The 24,403-nt window shown below is 46.9% G+C and overlaps 1 protein-coding gene across 2 annotated transcripts; it reads left to right on the forward strand.

Annotated features, from left to right (window-relative positions):
- Positions 1 to 5,545: 5,545 nt before the first annotated feature.
- Positions 5,546 to 13,538, forward strand: LOC146673172 (nuclear factor 7, ovary-like). Of its 2 annotated transcripts, XM_085401769.1 has the most exons (2): positions 5,558 to 6,934; positions 13,147 to 13,538. In XM_085401769.1, the coding sequence occupies exons 1-2, from the start codon at positions 5,558 to 5,560 to the stop codon at positions 13,165 to 13,167; spliced, it is 1,398 nt and encodes a 465-aa protein (XP_085257895.1). In that variant the 3' UTR covers positions 13,168 to 13,538. The 2 variants fall into 2 exon arrangements, with proteins under 2 accessions (XP_085257896.1, XP_085257895.1); XM_085401770.1 differs by lacking the exon at positions 13,147 to 13,538 and having other exon boundaries at positions 5,546 to 7,275.
- The last annotated feature ends 10,865 nt before the right edge of the window (positions 13,539 to 24,403 follow it).

Here is a 24,403-nt window from a genome sequence, read left to right on the forward strand (position 1 = left end):
TTCCTTGCGTAGTCCCGGCCTGGTGGTGCTTCTGGCGCGTCCGGGGGCTTCCCAAAAGCCAACTCTGCAGGAGTTCTCAGCTCTCTCCCTAACATGAGCAGGGCAGGCGTACATTGGGTGGAGTCTTGCACTGCCGACCTGTAGGCCATGAGGATAAGGGGAAGATGGTAGTCCCAGTCCCGTTGGTGTTCTGAGGTAAGGATGGCTAGCTGCTGGGCCAGCGTCCTGTTAAACCTTTCCACCAGTCCATCGCTTTGGACCTTGGACTCAAAGTTACGCCCCTGGTCACTGTGGAGGGTCTCTGCTGTTCCAAAGCGGCTGAACATCCCCTCCACTAATACATCAGCGACAGTCTCAGCCTCCTGATCTGGGATGGCGTATGCTTCCGGCCACTTGGTAAAATAGTCCATGGCCACAAGAACATAGCGGTTTCCTCTGTCTGTGCGAGGAAATGGGCCCATGACGTCCACAGCTACTCGCTCCATTGGAGCCCCTGCTGGTTGCTGCTGAAGCTGAGCCCGGGACTGGTCCTGTGGCCCTTTGTGTGAGGAACATGCATCACAGCTGCGGCAAAAGTCCTCCACATCCCTCCGCTGTTGACCCCAGTAATAGCCCTGGCGGAGGCGGCGGAGAGTCTTAGAGACCCCAAAGTGGCCGGAGCCAGTGCTCCCATGGCAGGCTTCCAGCACCGCTGACCTCAGCGACCTTGGCACCACAACCTGCCACCTCTCCTCCCCCGTGGCAGGATCCTTCCAGGCACGCTCCAACACCCCCTCCTTCAGCCTGAGAGCTGCAAACTTGGCCCATAGCCCCCTGGTACAGATGGAAAACCCAGTGACCTCATCCCAAAGGGGTTGCTCCCCCTTCTCCAGCCACTGCAGGACCGGCAGCAGGTCTGTGTCTTGTTCCTGCCGTGCCCTCCACTCCGCTGCATCCACCACCAGAAGAGCCCTGCAGGCGAGCTGTGCTGCTCCGTCTATTGTCGTGAGTTCCCGCTCTATTTCCTCTCGCTTCTCACAGTAACGGCAGCCAGCTGCAGCACATGGGCGGCGAGAGAGGGCGTCTGCGTTAGAATGGTGCGTCCCTGCTCTGTGCTCCACAGTGAAATTGAAGGCTTGGAGCTCCTCCAGCCAGCGAGCCACCTGTCCCTCTGGCTCCCTGAAAGACATCAGCCACTGAAGGGCAGCATGATCAGTTCTGATAACAAATGCTGTGCCGCACAGGTAGTACTTAAAGTGTCTCACCCCTGCCACCACAGCCAGCAGCTCTCGTCGTGTGACACAGTAGCGCCGCTCACTCCTGTTCAGGACCCGACTGAAGTACGCCACCACCTTCTCACCTTCCGGCCCAACCTGCGACAACACAGCTCCCAGCCCCACATTACTTGCGTCAGTGTCCAGGACAAAAGGCAGGGTGGGGTCAGGGGGGGCGAGGACTGGGGACTCTGTCAGCGATTTGCGGAGGGTGTTGAACGCCTGCTGACAGTCCTGGGTCCAGATGAAGTCACGGTCCTTCTGCAGCAGGTGGAAGAGTGGTGCGGCTATGGAGGAAAAGCCCTTCACAAACCTCCTGTAATAAGACGCCAGTCCTAGGAAGCTTTTGAGCTGTTTCTGGTCTGCTGGTGTGGGCCACTCGGTAATGGTGTGAATTTTTTCCTCCAAAGTGCTGATGCCCTCACGACCCAGCTTGTGGCCCAGAAACTCCACCTCCCTCCTCATGAAGTGGCACTTGTCGGGATGCAGCTTCAGGCCTGCAGCCGCCACCCTCTCCAACACTTGTCTCAGGGCATCCAGGGCAGCATCAAAGGAGCTCCCGTGCACTAGAAGATCATCCAGGTAAACCAGACACCGTTGCCGTGGGACATCAGCCAGCACACTGTCCATAAGCCTCTCGAAGGTCGCAGGAGCGTTGCAAAGACCAAAGCTCAGGACTTTGAACTGCCATAGTCCCCTGTTAGTGCAGAAGGCTGTCTTCGGTCTGGATTCCGGGGACAGTGGCACCTGCCAGTAGCCACTCCGCAGGTCCAGGGTGGAGAACCAGGAGGACCCGGCTACTAAGTCGAGAGACTCATCAATCCTGGGAAGGGGGTAAGAGTCCTTCTTCGTCACTTTGTTGAGTGGTCTGTAGTCCACACAGAAACGCATCCTAGGACTTTTTTTCTTAGGCACCATCACCACCGCGGAGGCCCACGGGCTATCAGATGGCTCTATGATGCCCGCCTTCATCATTTCACACAACTCTCTGTCTGCAGCCTCCTGATGAGCCAGGGGCAGGCGGCGGGGGCGCACTTTAATAGGCTGGGCATCCCCGGTCTCAATGACGTGCTCTACCAAGTGTGTCAAGCCAACATCACTTTCTTTCAGGGCAAAAATGTCACTAAACTCTTTTAGTACTTGCCATAGACTCTCTTGCTGCTGTGGAGTCAGCCCCTCACAGTTCTTTGACCAGATACTCCTCACTGCTGAGAGCCTCTCCTCCTCCTCCGCTCGCTGTTCTGCTGGCGGTTCTGCAGGGGTCTCTGCGGTGGAGGTGGACGCCGCGGCAGATGCTGTGCAGACCGGGGGGGGAATAAGCGGCACCTTCTTCCCATCAGGGAGTGCGAGGAAGCCTTTGCCTAAGTCCAGTACACCACCAATGGCTCGTAAAAAATCCAGCCCAAGGATGCAGGCGTCCTGCACGTCAGCCACCCAGGCAGCATAAGACACACCGAGGTCCCCCACCTTGAACTGGAACACTCCCCTCCCTCTCATTGGGGCCAGATCACCGGTCACAGTCTTAAGTTGCACATTAGTCGGTTGCACAGCAGCTCCGGGTGGGACAACATCGGGTCGGACCAGCGTTGCATTGGACCCCGTGTCCAGCAGGGCCGTACAGGACACCCCCGCAATCGTCACTGGAACATGGCAAAAGCCGCCAACCTGGGTCCAGCCCACAGCGATGGCCGCACCAGGTGGGGGTGGCGGTGGAGTGGGGATGTCGTTCTCCCAGGCCCGTGTACTCCCGCCTACACGGGCCCATGGGCGTTTCCCTGAACCGCTGCAAGCTTGGGGCACTGCCTGATGAGGTGTCCGACTTGTCCACATCCCCAGCAGCTCTGCGGTCGGCGGTGTGGGCCAGCCCGAGGGGAAGGCGACTGCAGCGAAGCCGCCTGCACCAAACTGCACAGGCCCGCTGGCGTCTCCGTCTGTTCCACAGGTGCTGACACAGCCCTCACCACGTGTGCGTCATCAGCGCCCCCAGAGGATCCCGCAAGCATCTCCCTCTCCAACGCTAGCTCCAGGGCTGCACTGAGTGTGGCCGGCCGAGCAAGCTGAGTTTGCATACGGAGCTCTTTAGGGCTCAGGGCCTGCAGGAACTGGTCCCGAGCTAACTCCGCCTGCACTGATGGTGGCATGCTGTCATACGCCCTCCGGCAAAGGCACTCGACTTCATGGGCCAAAATGCGGAGGGGCTCACCTGGCAATCTGCGTCTGTTGTGGAACTCCGACCTCAGCAGCACTGGTTGGTTATACTGCCCGAAGCGCCTCTGAAGTGCTCCGACCAGAGCATTATAATCTCCCCTCTGCTCCTCGGTTAGCAGCAGCAGGCATGCAGCTGCATCCTCACACAGGCACAAAGCCAACTGGAGAGCTTTATGTTCCTCAGACCAGCCAGCTGCAACAGCTAACAGCTCGAACTGTGCGATAAACACTTCCCATGGCGTCTTGCCGCTGAACTTAGGCGTTTTTATATGCGCTGCAGCTTGCTGGGCGCCGCCATGTTTGTTTACATCACGTGACGGCGCGCCAAGCGAGGTCGACTCCTTCCCGCCGGAATCGCGGCCGCTGTGCGAACAGTTCCCGAGCCTAGTCAAACCTGGAGAAAATCCAGCCTCGGCAGACAGCCGCAGCGCCGTTTCCCTCACTCCATGGGCGGGCGAGCGCGGACGAACCTCCCTCTCCTCCGTCTCCTTCTTAATCCTGCCCGGCAACATCCTCGTCTCGTAACGGCAAGCGTCGCCAGCAACAGGGTGTCGGGCGTTCTGGGGTTCTTTTTTCTTTCTTCACTTCTGACACCAATGTAACGTTCACAAGAACCAGACGGTTGGGTCTCAGTTTGTCCGTTTATTCGGCACATAAGCAAGCGGGTTGCTAACTCAGGGGAGAGCGCCCTCGTGCTACCCCTCTCTTCAGCCTGGCACCCACACAACACAGAACCCAGGTCCCCCCTCCCCTTCCTCCACACCACCCTCCCTACTTCCTGCAGCACAACCAAACATGAATCTTAAAGGAACAACAACAGTGTGCAAAGATAACCAACATGTACAATAACACTTAACCATCGTTACAATATTTATTCCTCCAGATATAAGAATGAATCTTTTCTCAAACACGTTTTGCTGAAAAACTGAATATGGAACAAGTTCTGCTCCAATTATTTGGGTAAAGATAATAAACACTTTGATGGCCTATAAGTGAAAGTGAAAACGTGATAAACCAATAATATAATTAATAAATAATTATATTTTTTGATAAGTGAAGTTCACTGAACTGAAAGGAAATTTTGGTTTGATGATGGTTGACATGTTTTCCAAATAGAAGTTTTTCCTCTAGTGAGGAGATGCAGGTGCAGCAGAGCATTGCTGGAAGAAATGATCCCAAGGGTGGAATCTCCTGAGAAATCTTCAGAGACCCAGCGAGAAGTAGGGACCATAGCTGACAGCCCAGGCAGGGGTTGAGGTCAAAGGTCATGCTGTTTGGGGACCTACTGGTCATCATGAGAAGATTCTGGAACCACAGCAATGACCATAAAGCTGCATTGGATGGAGAGCTGTGCCACGGGGCTTTCCAGAGGTAATCACGAGGAGATTGTGGACAACATGTGAAATGAGAGAAAAGCTCTTTATTAGTAACTTTTACAACTTCTGGCAGGTTAATGTCTGAACTTTGGAGTGAAACACACCCTTAGTTACAGGAAATAACACCACTGTCTGTAACTAAGTGAATCCACCTTAACACCACCTGTGTGTGTGTGACTGCATTACACTCCCACTGCTGGGAACCTGAACAAGAACCAGAACAAAGTCTAAAATAGAAGCTGACAAACAGCTGCACCACCGAGTGACACTTTATTTTATAAACTTCACAACAGGTTTCATGTTGTGACCTGTGGAGGTGAAAAGACACAAAACCTGTTTTACAGCTTTTGAGCTGCAGGCAGGATTGAAACACACCTTAGTTAAAAGTCAAACAGCAACATTTTCTCCTCCCCTCACGTCACTCAAATGTGACAAACCAGGAAACAGGAAGTTCTTCGTCCTCAGTAAAGAGAGACGCACAGACGATCAGACTGAGCTCAGACCAAACTAGCAGCTTCCTCTGAGTGAGTCCAGCTACAGGAGAGAAAAGTGGAAAACTCCAACACTGCTGCTTCAAGCTGCTGACGCTCCACACACTGAATGTGAGTTTGAGCAAAAACACGACTCAAAGGAAGTTTCAGTGAAGGTGGTAGAGGAGGGAGGGGAGCCAGGACTGCCTGTACTTCCTGTCTGCTGTTTTCAGCTTCACTCACAGACTCAATGGCTTCCAGATCAGAGGAGGATCTCTGCTGTCCGGTCTGTCAGGAGGTCTTCAGAGATCCTGTTCTTCTGTCATGTAGCCACAGCTTCTGTAAAGACTGTCTGAAGAGATGGTGGAGAGAGAGACCAACACACGAGTGTCCAGTTTGTAAGAAAAGATCTTCAAGGGATGAACCACCTTTAAATCTGGCTTTAAAGAACCTGTGTGAGTCGTTCTTACAGGAGAGAGATCAGAGAGCTTCAGAGGCTCTCTGCAGTCTGCACTCTGAGAAACTCAAACTCTTCTGTCTGGACCATCAGCAGCCAGTGTGTGTCGTCTGCTGTGCCTCAGAAAAACACACCAATCACAGATTCAGACCCATCGATGAAGCTGCACAACAACACAAGAAGGAACTTCAGGAAACTCTGGAGCCCTTAAAGAAGAAGTTAAAGGTTTGTGAAGAAGTTCAAGTGAAGTTTGATCAAACAGCAGAACACATTAAGGTCCAGGCCCGACACACAGAGAGGCAGATTAAGGAGCAGTTTAAGAAGCTTCAGCAGTTTCTAGCAGAGGAAGAGGAGGCCAGGCTGGCTGCACTGAGGGAGGAAGAGGAGCAGAAGAGTGGGATGATGAAGGAGAAGATGGAGGCTCTGAGCAGAGAGATAGCAGCTCTTTCAGACACAGTCAGAGCCACAGAGGACGAGCTGAGAGCTGAAGACGTCTCATTCCTGCACAACTACAAGGCTGCAGTGGAAAGAGTCCAGCGCTGCCCCCTGCTGGATGATCCACAGCTGCCCTCAGGAGCTCTGATAGACCAGGCCAAACACCTGGGCAATCTGACCTTCAACATCTGGAACAAGATGAAGGACATGGTCTCCTACACTTCTCTCATTCTGGACCCAAACACTGCTCATCCAGAACTCATCCTGTCTGAAGATCTGACCAGTGTGAGATATGGAGGAGAGAAGCAGCAGCTTCCTGATAATCCAGAGAGGTTTGATTTGTTCTACTCTGTCCTGGGCTCTGAGGGCTTTAACTCAGGGACTCACAGCTGGGATGTTGAAGTTGGAGACAGTACAGTGTGGTTACTGGGTGTGTTAGCAGAGTCTGTGCAGAGGAAGGGAGACAAACTGTCTGGATTATGGACAATATTTTTCTATGAAGGTAAATACTCAGCACACTCACCATCAGCTCCTGTCACTGCTCTCTCAGTAGAGAAGAAGCTCCAGAGGATCAGAGTGAATCTGGACTGGAACAGAGGAAAGCTGTCGTTCTCTGATCCTGATACTAACACACACATACACACCTTCACACACACTTTCACTCACAGGATGTTTCCATACATTGACACTGGTGATGGTAAACTGAAGGTGTGTCCGTTGAAGGTGTCAGTGTCAGTGCAGCAGATGAGTTGAGGATGATGATGTTTCTAATGTTGTTTCCTGTCAGTGAGTTGAAGCTGTTAAACTGCAGCTGTCCTCCTGCTGCCTCGTTGTTCCAAAGCTCTTTGTTTCTCTTTTAGTTTCACTGTTTCTTTCTGTTTCTGCTGTCCACCTTTTCACATGGAAAATCATTTCACTGTTTCTCACTGAATGACTCCCCAAACTAGATTTGAAATTCTATCAAGTTTCTAATCATTACAAGTGATTCATGTTTCTATTTGATGTGTAAATGGAGATGATTTAGTTTGCTGGGATATGGACTGACATGTGTTGAATGGGAGGAGCAGTTTGTTGTTGTCTTCTTGTCTGTTTATGACAACAATAAATATGTTGTTGAAACAATGATTCATGTTTAACTCCATATATGAAATGTTTCTGATCTTTGAATTCTGTTTGATTAAAGACTTTCTTCATGACACAAATGAGATTTCAGTGTATTAATAGAACTAAATAAGCTCAGAGTTGAAAGGCTGGAGTATTATGTACGTGCTTCACTGTCAGGATCTTCAGGGGGATTCAAAGGGAAACATCAAACTGCTGTAATGAGATAAACTAGTTGGGCTGAACACACTTATCTGTAGTTTGTCTCCATCCAGGATCATCAGAATATAATGAACATGTGTGAAGAGCCACAAAATGCTGCTGCCCTCTCAGCATGATGAGCTCCAGCCTTTGTTAGCAGGACAACAGGAAACATGAGACAACTTTCAGAGACAGTAACCAACTGTGGCCACAAGATGGCAGCAGCTGATCTGAGATCCTTTATTGGACAGAAGGACTCTGCTCTGTGACGTCATCAGAGAGACGGCCTTCACTCTGATAGATCTGACGTCATGTCTGCACTGCGATGATGAAAGCTGATAAACACATTGTTATTGATCCATGAAATCACCTCTGTCCTCTCAAGTGTAGCTGTTTACAGAGCTGAAGAAGTCCTTCATCATCAAAACAGACAAACATGTATTTCCTGTATTAAGTGACGTCATCCTCACTCTGACCTCTTACATACATTCTGTTCAGTTTTCCTGCTGTAAGAAATAAACTGTGTGAAAATAGAAATGCAGGGAAACATCCATTAATCACAGCTGAGCCGTTTGTTTCTGACTCACATTCAATGAGGCTTCAGGTGTAAATACCTCAGAAGTGTTTGTGAGTTCAGTAGAAGCAGACCCAGTCGACCATCATGGCCTCCACAGCACTACACAATGCAACAGAAAGGCCTTCATCATCTGCTGAACCACCTCTGAACCACGACGCTCTCCCTGCATCTAAAAGCTGTTAGTCAGGATGAGATGCTGCTGTGATCGCTCACAATTTACCTGTGAGACCTTTGTAAATATTGTCTTTGTTTCTGGAGGAAACACCTTTAGTCTGTTTGTATTTGGAGTGCAGATCTGGGCGTCCATCACTTTAACCTGCACACGTTTAGTTATTGAGTGTAGTTGATGTTTGGCAGCATTTTATAAGTGACAGTTCATGAACGGTGAAGGAACAGAGGACGCCTGACCATCCTACCTGTGTCAGTAAGAAGACTTTCATCACAACTTCACAACTTAACACAACTGAAACCTGAATTCAGTGTTGCATAGTTTACTAACAGTGTGTGCTGACACTGAAGTTAGCAGTTTGTTTCCTAAGAGCTGCTGGGACAAACCACAGTGAGCGGCTACAGAGTTTAGTTAAGGTGGTTCTAACATGTGACCTGTTGAATTATTTACAGGGATTTATTTTTCATTTAAAGCATCATTTGTGAAGTTTTTATGAAGTTTACTTCTTTTATGTTCTTTGTGTAACGTTTAGATTTTCTTCTCTGGTGTTTTAACTCTTCAGGTTTCCTGTAACAGAGATGTAAACCACCGTTTTCTGATGCTGCTGCACTGGGACATAAACACGGCCACTTTATTAGGCACACCTTGCTGACTGCAGGTTATAACCCCTGCTGGAAACATCCCCACAGATTTGGATCCTTATTGCCATGACAGCACCACACAGCTGCTCCAGATGCTGCAGGATGCTGGTCAGGGCTCTAACAGTGAAACTTTACTGAAAGTAAGAAACCTGAGAGGAAATAAACTTTGACTTTAGTAAGCTGAGCTCTGAAGCTGTGATGGAGCTCAGTCGGTGTGAAGGCGGCTGCTGTGTAACAAGTGTTTGTCTGAGGTGCTGCGACTAATCGTGGTCATGTTTATTTAAAGAAGTCGGTGATGAAGCAGGCTGTGCAGTCCGAGCTCTTCATCAGTTAACAGTCCTCCAGAGCTGCTGCAGGGAGCTGACTGTCCTCCAGGTGGCGCTAAGTGAACAAAGTCCAAAGAAATAAACTTGGACTGTTTTTTGAAGCCTAAATAAAATGTGAATAAACTTTATAGATACATTTGAAACCAGCTACTCTGTGACTTTACACACTCACACAGTAACAGAGCTGATTCCTGATTGGAGCAGCACAGAGTTAGTCTTCTTTTCTGGCTGTGGATTGGTTCGTCAGGATTTCCCCCTTTACAGGTTTAAAAACAATCTCTGTTTCTACATTTTTTGACCTCCTTCTTGTGTCTAAAGGTGAAGCAGCACCAGCCTCCTCTGATCCTCATGTTGTAGCTCTGTGTGTCCAGCAGGGGGCAGAACACCTCCAAACTGTGCCAGCAGCTCTCACTGTGAGCTCAGACGTTTGTGGACACTCAGTTTGTTTGAACATAGTAAATAATCAGAGCTTCTCACACTGTTTATGGGGACACCACCTGCCCGAGGGTGTACTGTGTCAGAGAGGTGGTGTATGGTGCTGGGTGTAGTCTCTCTGCTGGTTCACAGTTTTTACTGAGGAGCTGTGTTCATGTCAGGAAGGTTTCGTCTGATCACTGTGGTGCAGTTTGGTTTACTCTGTTTCTGAGTGTTTGTAGGATCAGTCTCTGCAGGTCACCTGATACCTGGCAGTGAAGTGTTTATGAATCAGCTCCGTCAGATTTAATCCAACAGAATAACATGTAAAACACTCCAGGGCTTTTACTCTGAAACTTTCTCCAGAGCTGTCTGGAGTTTTCTTACATTAAAATATTCTGGGATTACCAGACTGTCCACATCATGTGTCCTACAAAACTTTCATCCACAAATATACCCTGACATTAAACCCAAATAGATCTGAGAGCGAGTCATTAGTATCAGTACTGTGTGTGTGTGTGTGTGTGTGTGTGTGTGTGTGTGTGTGTGTGTGTGTGTGTGTGAGAGAGATATTCAGGTAACTTACTGGGTTACTGCACATGCTCACACCTTTTCAGCACAACAGGTGCAGTTTGGTGTTTTACTGCCTCCTGCTGGAACAATGATGGCAGCTCTCAAGACTTTATTGGTTATTGTCATTTCGTGTTACACAGCCTGAAACGAAATACTGTTCCTCAGCAGCCTCTACAGTGCAATAACCAATATATTTTAAAAAGAATAAATACAGTTTAAAGGGAATAAGTTTAAAAAGGAGCAGCAAAAAAGGCATAAATAGCTTAAAATCTAAGTTCTAAAAAAACCTCCAGTTTTTATTAATATTTTATTATTTATCAAATTATTATAAACTAAAAATATTTTTTACGTGATAAACGACTTCAGTGCTTCGTCCATGACCTCCTGAAGGTAAAGGGCCCAAAGAGCCAATCAGCAGCTCTGAAACAGGAAATATGACTCATGGAGAAGTTCACAACAGTTTCAGCTGCCAGTTGTACTCATCACCATGGAGACTGTCTCCATGGTGGAGGCAGAGTGACAGTGTTGTAGATGCTGCATTTTGAAGCCTCAGTGTTTATGTTGTGCCCTTAAACAGGGGAAATAGTGAGGAGAGGTGAAAGAGCGGCACAGACACGCAGCTCTCACTCTCACTCGTCTGTATTGAGTGAAGGAGGAAGCGCGTGAACCCACCTACTGGAGCCCTGAGGCATTAACAATGGATCGACGCACAATCAACCCAGGCAAAACTTTCACTACTTATCTCCCTCTATATTCCCACTGCATATTCTATTCGAAAACAGTCAAAGCAACAAATAAAACATTAATAAGGGCATGACATGAAATGTAAGGAACAGAGATGTACAACTTCAAAACTAATCAAATTTATGATCCACCACATTTATATTTTTGTTCACAGCCATGTACACATCAAACTCTCATCTTTCTGTCCAAAAACAAAACGATTCCCTGTAAATTTGACCTTTTCCTTCAACTGTCCATTATAGCGTGGTCTTCCTACTTATCTTGACACAATACTCAGTCGCGTTGCCTGCTGCAAACTTAAAAGAAGTCTGACGAATGAAGTGACTGTGAGTGTGTCTGACGTCACGGTGTGTGTGAAAAGGTATCCAGCTGGGGCAGACATGATTCTGCAGGTCACCTGCCCAGTGGACAAAAAGAAATAAAATAGTTGTGTGGATGATATATGAATGATAATACGAAGAGCGTTTTGTGTCTCTCAGCCTGAAACAACTGTAATGCCACTTTCTGTTTTGGAGAAAGGACAGTTAAAAAAAGATGTGTGTTGTTTTAAGCAGTGATGAGAATAATGAAGATGTGATGAGAGAGCAACACAAAAGTATAAGTACAGGGATGATGCTCTTTACAGGAAGGGTCAGAGCAGACTCTACCTGCTGAGGCGGCTGAGGTCATTTGGAGTCCAGGGAGCGCTTTTAAAGACCTTCTATGACTCTGTGGTGGCATCTGTCATTTTTCACAGTGTGGTATGTTGGAGCAGCAGTTTATCTCCCGCCCCATGCATGTAGATGTTGCTGAACTGCAGAGCTGCTTCAGTGACAGACTGCTGCATCCTCGATGCATGAAGGAGTGTTTCCGCAGGTGCTTCCTCCCTGCAGCTGTCAGACTGTACAATCTGAACTGCTCCCAACAAACACAGATGTTTACATCAGCGCTGTATCGTGCACTGTTTTATCAACCGATTCACACTACAACCAGGGTTGCCTCTTATCTGTATTTAATTTTATTTAATTTAACAACAGTATGGTACTCAGTTTTTGGTAACCATTGTCCTTCATGTAAATATGTAAGAATTGTGTATGTTTCTGTTCTGTGTCATGTGTACTGTTTGTTTGTATATGTGTTTTCTTGCTGCTGTTACACCCAAGTTTCCCCTTGTGGGACAATTAAATTGATATAACAACACTCGTGGTAAAGTTGTGGACTGGAAGAATACCTGACCAAGATTATCTTGCAATGTTTTGCAGCCGCCAGTCAAGCCGGTAGATAAATGTCTGTGATTGTCGCAGGTGGCTGTGTGGCTGGCAGGAGCTCTTTCCTATCAGTTTGTCCCCACCTTCACCTATGGTCACGAGCTTTGGGTAATAACCAAAAGAATCCGATTCTGGATATGAACTGCAACTCTCTTTACATTGGCCTTTCCTCCACCCTTCTCGTTAGATTGCAGACTGTCCAGAATGCGGCGGCACGCCTTTTGACAGGTAGCAGGAAGTTTTCTTCCATCACTCCTGTTCTTGCTGGCTTGCACTGGCTTCCAATTAAATACCGTATTCAATTTAAAATATTACTTTTCACCTACAAAACCATTAATAACTTTGCGCCGAGCTACCTCAATGAGCTTCTCAGGTTACACACTCCTGTCAGAGCACTTAGCTCTGCTACCCAAATTCTTCTGGAGCAACCTCGTTCTCGGCTGAAGTCTCGCAGTGACCGCGCGTTTGCTGTAGCTGCCCCGGTCTTATGGAACAACCTTCCTGTCGCTATCCGGGCGTCTGACTCTATGCCACTGTTTAAATCACGGCTTAAGACTTATTTCTTTAATCTTGCCTTTCCACCCAGTTAACACTTGTGTGCGCTGGTACATTTTTTATGCTTGTGAACTACTTTTATATCTTATGATGGTTTTTATAATTGATACGTGCCAGGTCCTTTCTCTTTTCCCTCCCATCTCCCTTTTCCTATTTTATTTTTGTCAAGCACCTTGGTATACCCTTGTTTTTTTAGTGTGCTTTATAAATAAAGTTTATTTATTTATTTATTATTTGTTGCTGTTTAAGTTTGTCAATTTCAGACCTCTGTCTCTGAAGTTCAACGTTCTGCATTTCCAGGTCTTTCAGTTTTGCGACATGGTCTGACAGAAAAGAACATAAATAAGTCAATATGAATTTTATTTATCTGCATCATTTGAATCTTTTCATTTTTAGTAGGTTAGATTATTGAATAAATAATGAATAAATAATAAAAATAAAAAAATTAATGAGAAACGTTAGTGATAGATTCATGAAGTGACATTGATATCTCTGTAACAGGGGCTCATATGAAGGTTTCCTCATGCTGTCATTTTTCTCACTACCTGACATCATACTCTACCTTTATTCTCTTGTTTTAAGGTCCTGATTTCCACTTTCTGTTCAGCCACTGAGGCAGTCAGCTCTCTGAGCACAGCATGGATTTCCTGTGGACAGGGTTGTTGGTTTGAAATCTGCTGGTCAAGAATTTCATCATCTGCCTCTGTCTGATTTGTGGAAACAGAGCAGACCAGAAGCAACAGCGAGAAAAACAGCGTGATCTCCATTCTGTCAGTGAAAACTCAACAGTATCTGTGTGTCATCTGCAAACCTGACTGACTTTTATATTACACAGTACAGAGGGGAGGTCACTGTAGCATTAGATTCAACCTTATTCTAGTGAATCAGTGACTAATGTAATCTTTATGACTTCAGATGCAGTACAAGGAGAAGAACAAGTGAGTATCAATGATTGTCAACTGATAGTAAAACATGAGCATGTGTGTTTCCACCAACTGACCAGAGCTTAGAGGACAAATATCAAAATGTGTGCTCAGATACAGATGTTTAAGCAGCTGTGAAAGAACATATCTGGAAGTTTTTGGCACTGAGGAAGTAATTGCCTTTGATTATGGAATTCCTCTAATAACTCAGAGCAAAAATACTCTAAGCGACAAAATGCATAAAGTAATCTTTACAACTTTTACAAGGTACAAGACTACAAAGAGATAAACAAGTGAATGTCAATGATTATCAGCCGTTCATAAAATTAATCAGCACGTGTTGTTTTAGAAAATCCAATGTGAATGTAGGAACCATGAAGGTCACTGACATGGTATAACTTGAAGATGAACTTCTACTCTTCATGTGTAACATGACACTTGGTTGACCACCCTTCCCACTCCAGTTCAATAAAACCACAGCTGTCCTTTTTTGTTTCTTTCTTCTCTGACCACTTAGGTGAGAAAGCTAGTGTTCAATGCTTTTCAGAGAATGAATTAATCTCTGACCCTTCCACTCCAAGCACTCCTCCAGATGCAGTGAACAGTCTTATAAGCAATACAAGAGCATGCTGAAGAGTCTTGGTTGCTAAATACAGCAAAAGTATTCGGGCCCCTTGAATTTTTCCACATTTTGTCACATTACAGCCACAAACATGGATCAATTTTATTGGAATTCCACGTGAAAGACCAACACAAAGTGGTGCACACGTGAGAAGTGGAACGGAAATCATACATGATTCCAAACATTTTTTACAAATAACTGCAAAGTGGGGTGTGCGTAATTATTCAGCCCCCTTTGGTCTGAGTGCAGTCAGTTGCCCATAGACGTTGCCTGATGAGTGCTAATGACTAAATAGAGTGCACCTGTGTGTAATCTAATGTCAGTACAAATACAGCTGCTCTGTGACGGCCTCAGAGGTTGTCTAAGAGAATATTGGGAGCAACAACACCATGAAGTCCAAAGAACACACCAGACAGGTCAGGGATAAAGTTATTGAGAAATTTAAAGCAGGCGTAAGCTACAAAAAGATTTCCCAAGCCTTGAACATCCCACGGAGCACTGTTCAAACCATCATTCAGAAATGGAAGGAGTACGGCACAACTGTAAACCTACCAAGACAAGGCCGTCCACCTAAACTCACAGGCCGAACAAGGAGAGCGCTGATCAGAAATGCAGCCAAGAGGCCCATGGTGACTGGACGAGCTGCAGAGATCTACAGCTCAGGTGGGGGAATCTGTCCATAGGACAACTATTAGTCGTACACTGCACAAAGCTGGCCTTTATGGAAGAGTGGCAAGAAGAAAGCCATTGTTAACAGCAAACCATAAGAAGTCCCGTTGGCAGTTTGCTACAAGCCATGTGGGGGACACAGCAAACATGTGGGGGACACAGCAAACATGTGGGGGACACAGCAAACATGTGGGGGACACAGCAAACATGTGGGGGACACAGCAAACATGTAGGGGACACAGCAAACATGTGGAAGAAGGTGCTCTGGTCAGATGAGACCAAAATGTAACTTTTTGGCCAAAATGCAAAACGCTATGTGTGGCGGAAAACTAACACTGCACCTCACTCTGAACACACCATCCCCACTGTCAGATATGGTGGTGGCAGCATCATGCTCTGGGGGTGCTTCTCTTCAGCAGGGACAGGAAGCTGGTCAGAGTTGATGGGAAGATGGATGGAGCCAAATACAGGGCAATCTTGGAAGAAAACCTCTTGGAGTCTGCAAAAGACTTGAGACTGGGGCGGAGGTTCACCTTCCAGCAGGACAACGACCCTAAACATAAAGCCAGGGCAACAATGGAATGGTTTAAAACAAAACATATCCATGTGTTAGAATGGCCCAGTCAAAGTCCAGATCTAAATCCAATCGAGAATCTGTGGCAAGATCTGAAAACTGCTGATCACAAACGCTGTCCATCTAATCTGACTGAGCTGGAGCTGTTTTGCAAAGAAGAATGGGCAAAGATTTCAGTCTCTAGATGTGCAAAGCTGGTAGAGACAGACCCTAAAAGACTGGCAGCGGTAATTGCAGCAAAAGGTGGTTCTACAAAGTATTGACTCAGGGGGCTGAATAATTATGCACACCCCACTTTGCAGTTATTTATTTGTAAAAAATGTTTGGAATCATGTATGATTTTCGTTCCACTTCTCACGTGTGCACCACTTTGTGTTGGTCTTTCACGTGGAATTCCAATAAAATTCTGTCTGGACAATGTCATATCATGAGTAATAATTAAAAATAATCCATATACATAAAACAAACACATGCACACACACAGTGACATTTTAGACCTTCAGAATACTGTATATACTTTGGGCATCTCGGTGCTGATCCAGAATCCTTACATTATTATTTATTACTAGAGCTACAATAATAAAGCAAAGAGGAGGGGGAAGTAATAAATATGAAATAATGTATTTATGATGATTCCATTTGTTTCACTATCCACTCTGTGCAGGGCAAAGCTTATTACATGTTTTGGCGCGAGATATGTGAAGACTTATCAAAATGTCTGAAATGTAACATTCCAACCTCCCCCTTAGTGTGTTTGTTGGGCAGCTTAGATAATGTCACTTCAGAAAAGAATATCGCCCATATGGTTTTCACTGCCCTATGCATAGCCAAGAAAACAGTCCTCATGAACTGGAAAAATAAAAATAATCTTAATTCTAACCAATATAGAAATTATCTATTAGATTACATTAGTCTTGACACAGCCTCTGCCACCACATCAGATCAATTGCTCTGGGCCCCTTTTATCAGCTCCATCACCTAGTGGGGGTGGGGGGTCATAGTTTGGTCCCGCCTTCACTGTTGTGATTGGTGAGGGGGTAGGGACAGGCTTAGGGCGTTGGGGGGTTCCCCGGAGGCATCTTCCTTGGGGGGCTCAACCCGGGGTAGCGGTCACGTCCGGTTGAGGGCTCTGTTGGCTCTCAGGTGACTGTTTCCTCGCGGCTGCGTGCAGCGGGGCTAGGGGAGGGTCTGTGCTGACGGACGTGGGTTACTGACCTGGCAACCTGGCTGCCCCTGGGTGGGTCCGGGATGGGCGTGAGGTTCTGGGGGTGCTCCGTCTCTGGGCGGGGGCCCGGGCCGGGCCTCGGGGGCTCGGGTCCTGGTTGGTGTGTTGCCGGGGTTGTGGGCGGGTGGGTGCATGGGGGCCCGGCCCTGGAGCAGGGTGCCGCCGGTGCATCGAGCCGCCTGGGGGGCTCTTCAACTGGTGGGGGGGATGGTCACATCTGGCAGGAGCTTTCTTCTCTCAGGAACTCTCTGCAGGAGGGGGAGATACAGGAGAGGTGGAGGAAGATCTCAGCCTGGGCGTTTACCGTCTTATGTAGTCTGGAAGATGTGTGGTTGGTGGGGTGGGTGCAGTTTTCTCTGTGGTGGGGTTGGGTGGACTGTCCAGGGCTCTGTGGAGCCGGGGGGCGCTACTGCACTGGGCCCCGGTCTGATGGGCCTGGGCCCCCCTTCCCTGGCGGGTCGCGGAGGGTGGGAGTGCCTACTGGGGTCAGCGGGGGAGCTGGCCCCAGGGAGGGGTTACCTGCCCCTCCCTTCCTTCCCTCCCCATCTCCAGCTGCCTCCCTCTTCCCGCTCCTCCACAACCACCCACACATGCAGGGCCTTGGAGTGGGGGTATGTCACCAGGGTGCAGGGGAGGCTACCCCCCCCCCCCCCCCCTGTCCCCTTCTGGCTGCCTCTGCCTCAATTTTATCCCACAACTTAGACATTCACATTATTCACACTCTCATTACACATACATATAGGATCTTGGGGGTGGGCACAATCACGGAGTCCAAATCACCATCAGGGTGTACACCTCACCCCTGACGTCGTTGCCCACCTCTCAATTTTAAATACACTTAGTCATTGAGGGCTAGCAGGAGGGACCATGCGCTTACCTGCTGCTCCTTGGCAGGTAGCTCCATGCCCTCCTGGGTTTTAATTGCACCTTAGAACACATATGCATCAACACTACAATGAGCGGGTGGAGGGAGGTTTGGAGTCTTCTCCCACCCCCATTCTCTGCGGCCTGCTGGAGCGGGGGGGCTAGTAGGAGGAGTTGGCCGTCCGACTGCGGTCTGGGGTGTGGGGCCTCCCTGCTGCTGCGGAGTCGGGGTGGTCTGCCTCTCCCCACCGCAGGGAAAAGGGTAACACCACCTGGGTCTGGGTGCAATTCCCCCCTCCAGGGGCAAGGGTACCTAGACCCGGTTTGTAGAGTACGCTTGGGGAGTGTGATTGTGTGTACAGCGTCTCTTTATGTCTGTCTCCACGTTGGTTGAGTGTGGAGTAAGTGCATATGAGAGCATGAGGGTGGGAATGGATGTTTGTGTCTGTGTGTGCCTGTATGTCTGTGTCTATATGTCAGGTTGGGTATCAGACGCCACCTCTCTGGGGACACCTCAGGCCCTCCAAGGTTTGGAGGCCTATCTCCACCCACCACCACTTCCCCTGCCGGTGGCGGACTCCCTCAGGTGTCGGTGTGTTGGTGGTTCTTTGTGTCTGGGGGTGGGCGTCCGGGTACACACCGGCTCACTCCTTGGCGGCCGCTTGTCGGGGCCTGGGGCCTGGGGCTCGCTCGGGCCCCTTTGGAGGTGGGGTGCCCCCGGCCTCTTGGCCTAGGGCTCGGTCACTCAGGCGCAGCTGGGGGCCGGCGGAGCTCACGGGCGCGTCACTGCAACCCCCCCTGGCTTCTGCTCCGCGGCTGCTGAGTGAGCCCTCATCTGGGACTCTCCTCAGCTCTTACTGGAACAGTGGCGCGGCTGCCCCTCTGTTGGTCTTCCTTGGTCTCTTGTGTTCTGGGGGCCTCTGGATGTCTGGAGTTTTGATCTCCTCCATACCTGCTTCATGCCCTGGAGGACAGGGCTGTGGCCCCCCCACACTCCCTAGCAGATCATTACATGGAGAAACCTTTGGAATGCAAGCATGCTGATCCACACAGGTATGCACACATGGGTATTCACAGACGCGGACTAAAGCTTTCTTGGCTGCTGCCTCAAAGCACACTGTGCGCTGTCTATCTTGCGTGCTGCACAATATCGTTTATTATTTAGTAAATATTGATATCTATGACTAGCTAGTTTATTGTGATGGTGCTTTGTTTTCTCTATTATTATGTTGCTCTTTGTTGTTTGCTGTCTCCTCTGTTTGTTTGTTTGTTTGTTTGTTTGTTTGTTTGTTTGTTTGTTTTTTCTCCATACAGGTGACCCAGGAGTTTTTTTTTTTGTCTCTCTTCCCCCCCCTTCTCACCGTCTCTTCTCCCCTTGGGTTTTCTTTCTTTCTCTCCCCCTCTCTCTCTCATTCATTCCCCCTGTCCTATTTATTTAAAAAAAAAAAAAAAATGACAAAGGATGAACTGAAGCTCTGCCATCACGTAATGTCGCATACTGCTGTTTCTGATGTCATTTAAAAAAAAAAAAAAAAAAAAAAAAAAAAAAAGCTTATTACATGTTTAAACTGTAGAGATACAATAATTTTACTGCTGTAAAATCCAAATTTTGTCTTATTTAAAATATAAATCTAATATAATCTGCTTCTTAATGTATGTTCTTTAAAATACAGTGTGGCGTGGGTGTGGTCTCTGGCCAGCTGCAGAGGAGGGGTGACGCAGTGAGCTCCCGGGGCGGTGCAGGGGCGGGGTGAACAGGTGTGCTGGGATCTGACAGTGATTGTGTCTCTTTATATGTTGGCAGTGACAGTCGGAGGAGGAGGGCGGACATGACAGCAGAGAGAGAGCGGGAGTGTCTGTGTCCCTGTACAAACGCACAGTATTAAATAAAAGTTCGGCTGTCGTCAAATTCGCTCCAGCTTATATTTCTTGGGTCCAACGTTACATACAGCTTGTGTTTTTTAATATATCATAATTATAATAATGCATAATTATGTGGACATGCATATTAGATCGTTTTTTAGTGGAATATAATCCCTCCAGAAAGGCAGGAAAAGCTATGTAACTTGCTTTAAAACTAAATATGTTCCCTAAAACGGTGACAGAGCTACAGACACATGACAGCCTTACACAGGTAGCCAGCAGCTATGACCAGCACTACTTGTGCAGTTAATAAAAGGACAGGTATGTTTGTCACCCTGTTGCACTCACAGCACGCTCGTTTGTTTCAGTTCGTCAATTGCAACAAGACAGCTTACCAACGTGTACGTAATAAGCTGATACTCCTGGGTGCTACACACTACAGTGTACGCTGTACACCTACTTACTGGTTGTGTCGCATCAGTCTGTGTCTCTGAGTTAACTTGTGTTTCTCCTAAAGCTCCGGACCGCTAAAAATGCACGTGCTCTTTGTGAGCTCGTTCCCGGCTCGTAACCAGCGCGTTCTGCCGTCAAGGGCGATCATTGGTTAAATGTGATCATGTGACTGATGCAAGCCAGATCCTTTTATTTAGCAAAACTGTGATTAATAGTTAAATATTATTGTTGAGGGGCACAGACAAGACTCCGCAAAAATTTTTTAAAAGTTGCCTCAACAAAAGGGCACTCTGGGCACCCATCAGGAAAGGGGCGGGTGCTCAAGCCCCTCCAGCCCCCCCCCTCTGCACGTGCCTGCTGTTACACCATCGTAGGCACTGATCCAATAGGTGTTTTGGCAGCCATCTGCTGTGACTGGTTGGGGGTGACGGAAAAGAGACGAGGGCAGATGGCGACAGGATAAAAGACACACATCAGGAAGAGACAAAGTTTATTACTCCTACTGATTAAATATCACAAACAACAGCCAATACAAACTAAACAACAAGCTAACAGGGGTGCTGCAGTCTTGGAATAAAACTGCAGAGATGATCAGTCTATGAAACCAAAGGTGCGTTTTATATTGGGAGAAGTACCAAAAAATGTAAATAATGGGATATAAACTTGGCACTAGGACAAGCAAATGATTTTAAACTGGGCAGGAAAAATAAGATGCTTTTGAGTGGAGTCTCATGGGTCCCCCAAATATTTGTATCTTTACAAAAAATAATAATAACCAAAGCGCAAAAAAAGAGTAATATTTGGCATAATTAAAACTTGCCTACTAAGAATGACATAAAAATTACATAAAGTAGCACAAACACTTTAATATGCCACGGGTAAATTGAGCTGTGGCATTTTTCCTTTTTAAATCCGCCTTTTTTCTGAGCTAATTGAAAGCTGTTTAGAGATCCGTGGTTCTTTCACAGAAAATGATGCATTACTGTAAACTGAACACAATATAAAGTATTTAAAATGAGTTAAGCTTTACACATGTGCCGCAGTGACATTACTGCAGGTGTGATTCACTGACAATCACTTCCTCACTGAATGTTTCAGTGGTGCAGTTGCTCGGGCCTCTGAATCTCTGTTTTTTTGTATTTACCTGCTGCTGATGCTCCTCATGCTTACCTCTGGTCTTACCTTTGCTTCTTCCCCTCTGCCTGGATCTTCACCCATGTGCCTGTTGGACTGTCCTCTCCTCTGTAAACTCAGAGACCTCCTTGCCCTCCTCATTACACATTCTGGCTAAACTTGATAAAAAAAATACTGTAAAACCTAGGGATGGGTATTGATAAGATTTTAACGATTCCGATTCCATTTTCGATTCTGTTTAACGATTCGATTCTTTATCGATTCTCTTATCGATTCTTTTTTTTTTTTAAAAAAAGGAGAACACTAAGGTCGATTAGCTCAGAGCTTTGTTTTATATCTTCTCTTTGAACAAGATAGAAATTTAGGAGTAACATGGCCTTACAAACCCAACAGTGAGATCTTGAGAGATCCAGCCTACGGCTCTTCAATGGGGTGTCACAGGGTCCCCAGGAAAAAAAATTGTAAATGTAAAATAATAAAATAAATATTCTTGTGAGACATATCACATATTGACGGGGTCGGGTTATGTTAAAAAGTATAAATTGTTATACTTTGTTCATTGGTTCAAAGGTACCCCACACTTCTTTTTTTGTTTGCTTGTTTGTTCTGGTGTATTTTTCATTTGAACTGTTACTCTGCCAGAGTACTCATATTTACAAGATGGCATTGAACGCCCCATTGGTGTATCAGGAAAACTATTTTGTACGTATGTTCCATGAAGGGGATTGAAGTCGTTCTTTTTTCCACCGCAGCGAAGGGCTAGGAGTAGGAGAGGAGCTGCTGTATGTTTTTGTTATCGAATCGATCTGATTGTGAAATAAAGCATATGCAGTGAGAAAGCAACTCCAGGAGTCATCCCTGCCTTAAAGCTGCAACATTCTTCTGTAGCAATAACAAAGTATAACATAAATTGTTCTGTGGCAATTACACAAGAATATCCAGTAATGTCCCTGCCCACAATTAAACACATTCACTTACCAAAAATCGGGGGCATCTGCTGTGGCAAATGGGTGCAAGCCTTTGACCACAAACTTAGACACTGCTCGGTGACATTAGTCTATCCTGGCCTGAAAGGAGACGCTACCGGTAGACTGCAGCGAGAACTACCAGCGAGCGCCAGCCAGACTCTGTCTGTCTCTCTCATCATGGTCACCTAAATGCACAGTAATGGCAGGTTTTGTAATAAGGCAGATTGCGCTAACATAATATGCACTGTTAGTTGATTATTTACCTGCCGCATTAACGGGAGAGGACGTGCAAACGTTACCGTTGCTGCTGGGTTGAGAGTCACGAGTCCGGAGCGGAATTAAAAACGCGTGTCATCGCGTGTTTTGTGAGCAAATGCTTTTGCATATTCGTAGTGTTTCCTCCCTTAAATGAAATATCTACTTTGCAAGTTGCCCTGTTGTCATCGTCATCGGTTCTCATAAAGTATAATCAAACTTTTGAGCGTTTGAGCCGCTTAGGCGCCGTGTTTCCTGCCAGGTAAATGACGCTCCGCAACGTGGTGACGTCATTCGGGGCGACTGGAATCGATAAGGGAATCGTTTGCAAAAATGGCAAACGATTCCAAGGAATTGAAACAGTGGGAACCGGTTCTCAACAAGAACCGGTTTTCGATACCCATCCCTAACTCCAAGCATATAATGGAGAACCAATCAAAACCAAAGGTAAATGCAGGCTCAGGGTAAAAGGAAAATATCACAGTCTGATGTTTATCATTGTGCCAGAGGGACATGAATCTCTGTTGGGAGATAAAGCATGTGAGAGACTCGGCCTAGTCAGACGGGTATACAGTATAAACAGCTCTGAGCCCAAAAGTGTGAAAGAAATAGTGGATCTGTACCCAGACATATTCAAGGGGTTTGGAGTCTTACCCTTCACCTACAAGATAAAGCTGAAAGAAGGAGCTCAGCCTGTGGTTCATGCACCTCGACGTGTTCCAGCTGCTCTTAAAGACAAGCTCAAAGAGGAACTAGAGCGGATGGAGGCACTGGAAGTTATAAGAAAAGTTGAAGAACCTACTGAATGGGTTAACTCCATGGTGTGCATTAAAAAACCAACCGGCGCTCTTGGAGTCTGCATGGATCCGAAAGACTTAAATGCTAACATACAAAGAGAGCATTACCAGATACCTACAAGAGAAGAAATAACAAGTGAAATGGCTGGTGCAAAATTTTTTAGCAAACTAGATGCGTCCCAAGAATTTTGGCAACTAAAGCTTCATGAAGACAGTACAAAATACTGCACGTTCAACACGCCATTTGGGCGTTACTGCTTCTTGAGAATGCCTTTTGGAATTTCTTCAGCTCCTGAGATATTCCACAGGACCATGGAGCATATGATCGAAGGAATCGAGGGAGTCAGAGTTTATATGGACGACATCATTTTGTGGGGATCCACACTATAGCAGCACAATGAGAGACTAGTAAAGGTTTTGGAAAGAGTGAAACGTTATGGACTTAAACTGAACAGAGCAAAATGTCAGTTTGGCGTGGGTGACATTACCTTTCTCGGTGACAAGCTGACAGCCGAAGGCATCGAGCCGGACAAGGAAAAACTACGAGCTATACTGGAAATGCCACGTCCAGAAGATAAAAAAGGTGTGTTGAGAATCCTGGGAATGGTTAACTTTATTGGAAAATTCATCCCAAGCCTGGCAGCCAAAACAGTGCACCTGAGACAGCTTCTACACAATAGCTGCTGTCACGGTCCTGAGTCTGTGGACTCAGTGTTTTTCTGTTTGTATTAGTTATCTTTGATTTCATGATGTGTTTTGATTCTCTTGGGTTTGATTTCTGTCACTGTATCCCCTAGTTTAGTCCACGTCTGTTCAGTTTCCTGTTTTACTTTGAAAGTCTGTGTACTATGTCAATGTGTTGAGTTTTGCCTCCCCTTGTCTTGTCATGTCTGATGAGTCCCAGCTGTGCTCTCCTTCTGTTTCACATTCCCTAATTACCTCAGTATGTATTTAAGCCCTGTGTTTTTCCCTGCCAGTTGTTGCGTCCTCCACGTTTGTTGTGTGTGTATTCATTGTCTGCAATCTTCAGCATCTCCAGTCTAGTTAGTTTATGTTGTTGTTTATGTATCGCCAAGGGTGACTCACCAGCAAATAAAGCTGTCGTTTAAGTTAATGTTTTGTCTCCGAGTCCTGCACGTGGGTCCAGCCACTGACAGCCACACAACTCATCGTGACAGCTGCGAGTTCAGATGGAATAAAGAACTGGAAAACGAGTGGCAACAACTGAAAAAGACACTTACAACAGAGCCAGTTTTGGCGTATTTTGATCCAAAAAGAAAAACAAAAGTGTCAACAGATGCATCGAAGG

Source organism: Rhamphochromis longiceps, linkage group LG3 (genome assembly GCF_057381845.1).
Source record: "Rhamphochromis longiceps isolate RC_006_pf linkage group LG3, R_longiceps_female_GT1.1, whole genome shotgun sequence".
Classification (NCBI taxonomy): Eukaryota; Metazoa; Chordata; class Actinopteri; order Cichliformes; family Cichlidae; genus Rhamphochromis; species Rhamphochromis longiceps.